Raw genomic sequence first — 9,454 nt, 5'->3', positions numbered from 1 at the left:
CGACAACTTCCTTCATCAAACGGTGGAGGAAGCTACTAGGGGCTCAGCCATACTCTACTTAATATTGACTAACAGGCAAGAGATGGTAGATGAGGTGAAGGGGTGGGGACCTTAGGGGGAAGTGACCATGTCCTCCTAGAATTCCTTTTGCTGTGGAGGACCAAGGAAGTTCGTAGCCACACGTCTCTGTTAGATTTTGGAAGGGCAGATTTTAGTAAACTCAGAGGCCTGATGAGAATCATTCCATGGGCAAGACTGCTGGAAGGGAAAGGAGCAAGGGAAGGGTGGGCTCTCCTAAAACAAGAGCTCTTGCAAGCTCAAGGCCTCAATATTCCAACAAGAAGGCAACATGGTAGAGGATCCACAAAGCCAGTGTATGATCAGAGAACTCCTTGATGAGCTAAGGGAGAAAAAGGAAATGTTCAAGAAATGGAGGCAAGGACATCCCTCTGAAGAAGAGTATCTGCGGGTTGTCAGGCACTGTAGGTCAGCCATCAGAGAGGCCAAAGCTCACAGTGAGCTGAGGCTGGCCAAGGAGGCTCGCTACAACAAGAAAAGCTTCAGATATGTGAGGAGCAAACGCAAGGGGAAAGAGGCCATAGGCCCACTGTTGGGTGAAAACGGAGAAACTCTGACAGAAGACCGAAAAAGCAGAAAGGCTCAGTGCCTGTTTTGCCTGAGTTTTTCCTGAAAGAGACAATGGACTCATCCATAGATGACAGTAGGCAAGGCTGGCCCCGGGGCACCCCGGGGCAAGAGGTGCTGGAGTCTGATGAGGAGAGGTTCTCCCAACGGTCCCCTCCTGGCAGGGCCTCTTTGAGGGGGAGGTGGGAGGGAACAAGGAAGGAGGGAGCCAGGCCCTACTGGAACTGCTTGGCCTGCACTGCAGGGGCTCAGCATGGGGGTGGGGTCCTGAGTGTGCACACGGGAGAGGCCCGCAGGCTCAGACTAGGCTCCGGGAGACCCACTCTGCCGTGGAAGCTAGCTGGGTGGCCTTGGGCCAGTCATGGACTCAGGCGAGCCTACCGCACAGGGTTGTTGTGAGGATAAGACGGACGTGAGAATAATACCGGCTGCTTCGGCTTCTCACCGAAGAGAAGGGCGGGCTCTAAACGAAGTCCGTCAATCACGCTTCGGGGGGGTCTCCCGTCTGCCCTCTCCTCCACCCAAGATTAAAGGGTGGGCTGCCCTGCGAGGAAGGGGCCCACCCCCTGCCCCAGCGTGGCCCACCCCTCCCCCTGCACGGTCCCAGCCGCCCCCCGCCTGCAGACCCCGGGAGGATGCTTCTCGGTCGCCCCGTCAAGGCAGGAGCTCTACGGTGCGGCTTTGCAGGGCATGAGCGAGGGGCCCAGCTCGGCCTGCTCCTGCGGGGCTCGTCTCAGCTTCGCAGGTTAACTAACCCAGGCTCGGTGACGTTGCACGTGTGAACGCGGGCAGGGACCGCGCGCGGAGCCTGGGGCTTCCTCCCTTGCAGCTGCCCGCTGCGTCCGCCAGATGGCGCGCCTCCCTTGACGGGGCTGCCCGAGAGCGCAGGCGCGCCTCCCTAGTAGCTCTCCGACGGCGCCTCCAGAGGGCGCGCCTGCGTTCCTTGCCGAGGCTGCCGAAGAGCGCAGGCGCGCCACCCTGCCCGCTTCACGCCGCCGCCGCCAGAGGGCTCCCCTCCTTCAGCAGGGAGGAGGGGAGGGCGGTGAGTGGCGTCACACACACACACACGCCCCGCCCCCCGATACATATTCAGCGAGCGGCGCTTGCGTCACAGAGGCGGGGGCGGGGCTTGTCCGGCGCGCGCGCTTCACTCTCCCAGTCGGGTCCGGCCGAGGCGCTTGACCGGAAGTGCCGCCGCCGCCGCCGCCGCCGGGGCCCAGCAGGAGACGCGGAAGTGGAGCCAGGTGCCCGCAGGTGAGCGGGGGCGCCCCGTTAGCCGAGCTGCCTGTGGCGGCAAGCCGGGCCGAGGGGAGGTAGACTGCCCCTACTGGTGGAGGCTCCATCCCTGGTCTTTGCCGGGGCCCGAGCCGGCGCAGTGGCCCCGCCCCTTTCTGCTACGTGGAGCGAACCGGCGGCCGCCTGCGGGGGGGGGGCTGCAGCCCTGCGAGGTAGGCCAGCGTGGCCGAGGGCGAGGCGGCGGGGGGGGGGCGGCCCTTCGGAGAAGCAGCCCGGTGCTGCAGACGGGCCCTGGCGGGACTCGGGGCAAGGGGGGCAGCAATGGGCAGGTCTGGACCCCCTCTCCCGAGGCCCCCATTGTTCCCGGCCGCGCACGTGCGGGCCCCCGCGGGGCTGGGGTCCTCCCGCCTTGGCTGCCCGGGCCTCCTCCCCTCGCCCCCCCCCCGGCCGCCCTTGCCCGTCCTGCCTTGCGAGGTGGGCCTCTTGGCCGGCTGGGGGATGCGCGCGGCTTGGAGCGTCAGCGGGATTCCCCGGCGGCGGCGGCGAGAGGGGAGACCCCCGGAGGGAGGGAAAGGGGGGCGAGAGGGAGGGTCCCGCCGGGCTCTGCCTGACCCGCCCTCGTTGTGCCCGGGGCAGGAGGCAGGCAGGAAGGCCGGGGCTGGACTGGGCTGGGCGAGGCGTCGGCGGGAGCAGAGCCGGAGGACGATGCCGTCGGAGGCCGCCGAGGGTCCGGGCGAGCCGGAGAGCCTCTCCTACGAGGACCTGGAGGAGGAGGGCGGCGTCAGGTGAGCCACCCTCCCCCGTGCTTTTCCTGGGTGGGGGGGTGGGGCGGGGCTGGCTGGGGAGGGGGCGCAGACTCGACCCCCAGCCCCAGCCCCCCGCAGGCATCTCTGGCGCCCCAAACAGGCTGGAGGGGGCCACCTTTCGAAACGGCCCTCCTTGCCAGGCAGGCGTGACTGCTCTGCTGTGGAGGAAGCAGGGCCTGGAGGGGGCTGCCGCTCGTTCAGGGACTGGGTCTCCCCCAAGGCAGGATTCTCACCCTGGCCCTGAAGTATGGGCAGGCACAACAAGCCCCACCCCAAGGAGGTTGTTTGGGAGTGGAGGGCTCCTATACGGGAACCCGGCCCATGCCTTTGCCCGCTGGAGGGCCCCTGAGAGAGCTCCGTGGCCAGGGAAGGTGGACGGGGCTCTGAGGTCCGGAGCGCTCAGCCGCCTCTTACGGGCTGCAGGGCTCCTGATCTTCTTGGAAGGCAGGCCTGGAGCCCTTCCGGGGCTCTGAAGAGACGTCCTGCCGGTGCTGTTGGGTCCCTTCTGGAACAGGCATCCCTTCGGGATGTGGGGCCGCCTCCTTGGGCTCCTTAAGTAGCAAGGAGGCTTAATTGGCCCCAGGGCAGTTTCTGGCCCTGCCCGCTTGGGCCAAGAGTAGTTGCCTGTTCCTCCTCAGCATCCTTCACATGCCGGATTCCTTTGCCTGCGTTGCTCTCTCAGAGTCCATATCCTGGGGCTTACCCACGGGGCAGCTTCCGCACCTCTCCTCATCAAGGCCTCCGGCCACCCCAGCATGTTGCCCTCAAGGCTGGAGCAGCTCCAGAACCCAACAGGCAGAGCTGGAAAAGCGGTTGGAGGTCAAGCCGAGGTGTTCTTGATGGGGTGTTTTTAGCCTGAGTTTGGATTGGGGGGCGGGGAGAGTTGCCATGGAGTGCCTTCCATCTTGGCAGGGCCCACTCATGGGTCCTCTTTGGGAGCGTCTGGCAGGGCCAGAAGTTAGTGCTGTTGGAGAAACCAAAAGCATGACAAATCCACCCCCCTCTCCTTAAACTCTGCCTGGAAACTAATACCTGTTCTGCAAGAAAATAGTCACACAGAATTTAGAACCGCAGAGCCTGCAATCCGGCATACGCACCTCTGGCAGTTTTGGGTGTTCTGGCTGAATCTTGGTGGAACTGCTATTAGTTCATTTTGGATTACCCTAATTCTTGGGAAACCCATTGGCACAGAAAACCAAATACTGAGTAGCTGACAAAGTTGGTGTGCATAGTCATGCTGTTGAAAGTGTGCGTGCGCACAGCTGTGTATATTACCCTTGACAATGGCCAGGAAGAGTCCCTCTGGACAGCACCGCAGCTGCCGAAGGAACAGAGGCACCCTTGAGTCGTGGAGCCTTTTGTCCAGTAGGCCAGAAGCACAAACAGGCCGAATCAGACGGCTTCTCCTCTGTGCCCCCTCGATACCAGCTCTCTCATAGCTCGTATTCCTCTCTCTCCCAGTAACCCCACAGACCTGTCAGAGCTGCTGAAGGAAGGGACCAAGGAGTCGCACGACCAGGCAGAGAACACTCAGTTTGTCAAAGACTTCCTGAAAGGGAAAATCAAGAGGGAGCTTTTCAAGGTGAGTCCTGCTCTGTTTTCCTGGTCCTCTGGGTATGTGGGAATATAGCCTGTTGCTCAGGTTGGCAACCTTTTATCATTAAAGTGTGCTAATGTGGAATAAGAGCTGAGCCACTATTAGCTATTTGCTTGGCTTAAAATAGACATCTGAACATAAGAGCTAATTGCAAGGTTAATGACCCATGAAGTTCCTGCACCCCAAACGCTGGTGAAGCCTTTATTAGAAAGTGGTGTACTCAAGGTCTCTCAATAAGTAATAAACATACACCGGGTGTGATTGTGTTTGTGCGCTGGCCTGAAATTGTGTTTGCAACTACTGGCAATTCTTCACCTCCGCAATTTCCCCTTTCTGTAAAACCTCATTGAGAAGCCCTTCAGTCCCATAAATCTATGCCTGCCATTCCCTTGACATGCAAAACAAACGTTAAGGAGGAGGACACATGTAAAGGAATCCAAACTGCCACACAGTGGGACAATCCAGGGGTGTGCTTTTATAGTGGAAACAGGACTGTAGCCCTATTGCCATATTTATTGGATACATCTTGTAGCTTCTTGTAGTCCAGTCTCGGCCTTGTTTATGGTATGTTGGGCATTAGAGAGCGCTTCAGCTCGCACTATTAATTCACAAATTCAGACCAGTGGACCCCCCCAGGGTTGAATAGGGACAGAGTATTCTTATCTCACCACAGATGTGTTTCCCCTCTGCTCTAATCAATTACATTCCTGCTTGTATCTGGTGAAGGGAGCTTTGACTCTCGGAAGCTCAGGCCCTGAAGCTCCTGTTGGTCTCGAAGGTCGTACTGGACTCAAATCTAGCTGTTCGGCATGCACCGTTTGCTAATTTTGTTAGTCCTGGAGCTGTTTGCCCTGTCTGTCAGGGACCTTAAGCCATCTGATTGAATTGCTTTCTGTATTTTGTAATCTGCCGTTGAGTCTTAGTGAGAAGAGCGGGCTCTGAATGACATAAAACAAAACAAAATCTCTAAGCATCCTACCTACCCGTCCACTCTACCTGAGTTTCCTGTTTAATGGTTCTTGTAGGTTATCCGGACTGTGTAACCGTGGTCTTGGTATTTTCTTTCCTGACTGCTGCTGGCGAAACGTCAAGAAAGAAAATACCAAGACCACGGTTACACAGCCTGGATAACCTACAAGAACCAATGAACTCTGACCGTGAGAGCCTTCGACAATATTTCCTGTTTAACTTTCCTGTTCTTTTAAAGAGGATTTGTTCAGTGGGTGGGTTCTGGACACAGCCGTGCCTGGCTTCTGATCCTGGCGTCAGGGTGGGTGGTGGGCCACCCCTGTCCAGCTCTCCTCTCCGGCAGGGGGCTCGGCCTCCACCACTGGGGCAAGGTGCCCCTGTTCCGTTGGTGGAATTTGTGGGGCACTGGAGAGTGGCGGGGTCCAGGGAAGGGCTAGCCGGGCATTAAGACAGAAACCCAGACTGACTTGCCCTCTGCGGCAGCCAGTTGACAACCCGCTGAGCCAGTGACAGCCCCCCCGCCTCCAACTCCTCTCCCTCCTGCCGAATTCCCCACAGGGCACCTTGAAGCAGCCTCCGGACTGGCAGGGGGTGGAAGGGCATGTGCCCCAAGCAAAAGAGTCTGATTGGGGGGAGGCAGGCCAAGTAGGGGGATGAGGACCAAACCGTCTGGTGGCCTTCCATGTCAAGGCCTTCTCCTTCGTTGCTGGCTGGGGTTGTGTCCCCTGGAGGATGTTTCTGCCGGGAGGAGCCCGTGGTAGGACGGGGCCAGGGTTTATATGGAGCCCCTGACGGTACTTCTGCTTGGTCGCAGCTGGGGACAGTGGCTCTGTTCTACACCTACTCCGCTCTGGAGGAAGAAATGGAGCGCAACAAGGACCACCCGGCCTTTGCGCCCCTGTATTTCCCACTCGAGCTTCACCGGAAGGAGGCTCTGGAGAAAGACCTGGAGTATTTCTACGGGGACGGCTGGCCGGGGAAGATCCAGTGCTCGGAGGCAGCTCAGCGCTACGTGGACCGGATCCGGCACGTCGGGCAGAATGAGCCGGAGCTGCTGGCAGCCCACGCCTACACCCGCTACATGGGGGACCTCTCCGGGGGGCAGGTGCTGAAGAAGGTGGCCCAGCGGGCGCTGAAGCTGCCCGGCACCGGCGAGGGGGTCCAGTTCTATGTCTTTGAGAACATCCCCAACCCCCAGCAGTTCAAGCAGTTCTACCGGGCGCGGCTGAACGCCCTGGACTTGGACGAGGGGACCAAAGAGCGGATCGTCCAGGAGGCCAACAAGGCCTTCGAGTTCAACATGCAGGTACGGAGCGGGGCGGCCAGTGGCAGCTGGAGGGTGTGCACACTCCTCCAGCTGCAATGAAGTCCCTGCCGCTGTTGCAGGGTGGTGCTGCTTCAGCTCCTGGGTATTTGTGGAGGCAAGAGGGGTTGTTGTGTGTTCAGGGTGGGACCAGCATTCCCTCGCAGGAGTTTCAGCTTGATGGTGTCCCATTGTGGCAGCCGGGCCCTTCAGCCATTGCAAGTGGGGGTGTTGATGACAGCGTTTCTCCCCCGCTTTCCTCACTGTCCACAGTGGTGCCAGGCAGGTTGCGAACCGGGACAGAAATCCTGAGGCCGAGAAGTTCCCGCCTCGCTCCGGGGGAGAAACGGGTCCACCCTCCTTGGCTTCCTCCCAAGGCACCCGGTGCTGTGCACAAAGGTCACCCGGCAGCCACGGCCAAGGCAGCCACGGTTGTCTCACCTGCAAGTTTCTAATCCATTTAGGAATTCTTTAAAAATTCTTATTCTTTAAAAAGAGCTGCTGCACAGCTGATGGTCGGTGGTTTCAGAGTACTCTTGCAGCAGCATTCCCCCCCCCCAATATACTTGCCTGGCTCCCCCAGACGACTTGGCAGCTGCTGGCAGCAGGAGCTCATCTGGGCTGGAAGCCGAGAAAGAAGGAAGGTCACGAGAGGGCGGGAGAACAAAAGGGGCCCCCAGGCTCACGTTCTTGAATTTTTCTGCAGGTTTTCGACGAGCTGGACAAGATTGGGGCCCTGCTCACGGAAGAAGTCCAGGACGGCGGCCTCCCCCTGCACGATGGGAGGGGAGACCTGCGCAAATGCCCCTACTATGCCGCCAAGCTCGGTGAGCTTCCCCTTTCCGCCCCTTTCCTCGCTCACTCGCGCCCCGTCCTGGGGCTAATGGCACGTTCCCTTTTCTCTCCCTCTCGCAGCTGGCAGCGAGGGCTCCGGCTGCCCCTTCGGTCTCGCCCTGGCCCTGCTGAAGCAGCCCCCCGTCCAGCTGGCTCTGGCTGCCTGCCTGGCCGTTGTGGCGGGGGTGGCCGCCTGGTACATGATGTGAGGCGCCCTGCAGCAGCTGTGGAAGAAGAGGACACCTGCGCTGGCTTGGCAGGACTGCGCCTTCTTCCCACACAGTTAAGGAACAATTAAAATCCCATGCACAACAAACAAGCCCCTGACTCTTGCGTCTGAGGAAGGAAGGGACCCCTTGGGGAGCTGGTGACCAGGGTCTCCCCCCGGGCTGTTGCACTTAGGATTGTGGAAGCTCCTCCTCATCCTCTTTATTTTGCCTCGTGTAGAGGCGGGGTTTGGTTTTCCCCAGCTGTCTGCTGGGGGGCGCGCAAGGGGGGCAGCCCCCATCCCCGGCTTGTGCCTCCCCCTTGGCTGTCCTGCGTGGCTGCGGAATTCCAGGCACAGAAGGGTCCTGGCCCCGAGATCGGGGCGAGAGTGACTTGCGTGTACATAGAAGAGAGAAACTAACTGCTTAGTTGTCATGTAACTTATGGATTGGGACGGGGCCTCTGCCTCAATAAACTTATTATTTGCTGTCTTCAAAATTGTTTTCTGACTGGGGTGGGAGGAGGGAGAACACCAGATGCCCAGGCGGTCATTGGCACCTGGTTCGCTGTTGCCCCGGGCAGCCCACATGCCAGGAAAACCGCAGCGTCCGTCTCTGAAGACGCTGTGGGTGGGCGGACGATGAGGGTTTTGCATGGCCAGGCCCGGTTGGAGCAAAATTACCCCAAGGCCGCTGCTGGGGCTTGGCGAACCAGCCCTGTGCCCTGAGCAAAGTGGCCTGGAGTCAGAACTTGCTCGCCCCAGGGAAGGGGCTAGACTGGGGCTGGCAGAAGCTTCCACTCCCTGCAGCTGATGGTAACCGGTGGGCATTGTCAGGGCAGCACGCTGGGTCACAGCAGACCGGCCAAACAGCTCCCCCACCTCAGCACAAGGCCATGGGCTCCCCCCCCCCGTGGCTGTGGAGCTCCTCTCCCACTCTGCAGCCCCCCCCCCAACTTCCTGCTTTCCCTGGCCCAGAATTTCCCTCTGGAAAAAAGATGCTCTCCCTGGGTAGGATTTCAACAGGGATGCCCCTTCTCCCCGTGCCTGGATTAGAAATGGCTCCCCCTCCCCACGGCAAGCTAGTGTCATGGCTCTCCTTTTGGCACTTGGCCCCTGCAACTGTCTTGCACTTCCGGCCTTAGAAATGCTTCCAGGGAAGCTGAGGAGGTGGTAAGGGGGGTGTTGGGGGGACACCCTCTGCAGACCCTGGTGGAAGAGGTCGTGGTGGTGAGAGACACACTGGAAGAACGGATGCAAGGACTGAAGGGGCATATTGAGCCATGATGCTCCTGGGATTTCCCAAAGAGCTCCGAAACGCAGGGGGCTTCCAGCAGCTCTCCAACCCCTCCCCGCCCCCCCTCTGGTCAGAAGGATCGCTCAGTCTTCTGTCTAGGCCTAGCCAAGCAACACGGGTGCCAACCAGCCTTCCTCTTCTCCCTGGTGGAAATCAGCCGAGCACACACACAAGTTGTGGGGGGGGTGTCTGTCTTTTATTTATATACAAACATGGAAAAGGCCCTCCGGTGACTTTTGCGCAGGCAGAGGCTCAAAGCACAAGCCCCCACCCACCCCAAACTTTTGGAGCAGAAGGGGGTGGGCGCGGGCTAAGGAGCAGGTGCCCACGCCACGACAGCCCTGGCCAGGGGCTTTCTCTACCCACGCCAACCTACCTATATTGCACATCCATGCAAAGATTTGTGGGGCTTTCCCAAAGGAATTAGTGCAAAACCGGGGGGGGGGGGGGGCTGACACGGGTTTCACATTTCTGTTAAGTCACAGTTATAAGAACAAAAACCAGACCGACAGGCAAGCACATTCCTACGCAGGCTGGCCAAGCTATCTACACGCGTGGGATG

General features: G+C 59.6%; 1 protein-coding gene across 1 annotated transcript; it reads left to right on the top strand.

Annotated features, from left to right (window-relative positions):
- Positions 1-2,202: 2,202 nt before the first annotated feature.
- HMOX2 (heme oxygenase 2) lies at positions 2,203-7,600 on the top strand. Its single transcript, XM_056866232.1, has 5 exons — positions 2,203-2,666; positions 4,149-4,269; positions 6,068-6,559; positions 7,263-7,383; positions 7,472-7,600. Exons 1-5 carry the CDS (start codon positions 2,203-2,205, stop codon positions 7,597-7,599), a joined length of 1,326 nt encoding a protein of 441 aa, XP_056722210.1. The 3' UTR covers position 7,600.
- Positions 7,601-9,454: the final 1,854 nt, after the last annotated feature.

The sequence above is a fragment of the Euleptes europaea genome, chromosome 21, assembly GCF_029931775.1.
Source record: "Euleptes europaea isolate rEulEur1 chromosome 21, rEulEur1.hap1, whole genome shotgun sequence".
NCBI lineage: Eukaryota > Metazoa > Chordata > Lepidosauria > Squamata > Sphaerodactylidae > Euleptes > Euleptes europaea.
The sequence above is the reverse complement of the archived record's forward strand: the minus strand, read 5'-3'. Positions and strand labels throughout refer to the sequence as shown.

Bases quoted from the DNA above. Each gene is read 5' to 3' on its own strand.
- HMOX2 (XM_056866232.1), top strand. From the start codon at position 2,203: ATGGGCAGGTCTGGACCCCCTCTCCCGAGGCCCCCATTGTTCCCGGCC. The intron at 2,667-4,148 runs GTGAGCCACCCT...TCTCTCTCCCAG, and splicing joins GAGGAGGAGGGCGGCGTCAG to TAACCCCACAGACCTGTCAG. The intron at 4,270-6,067 runs GTGAGTCCTGCT...GCTTGGTCGCAG, and splicing joins TCAAGAGGGAGCTTTTCAAG to CTGGGGACAGTGGCTCTGTT.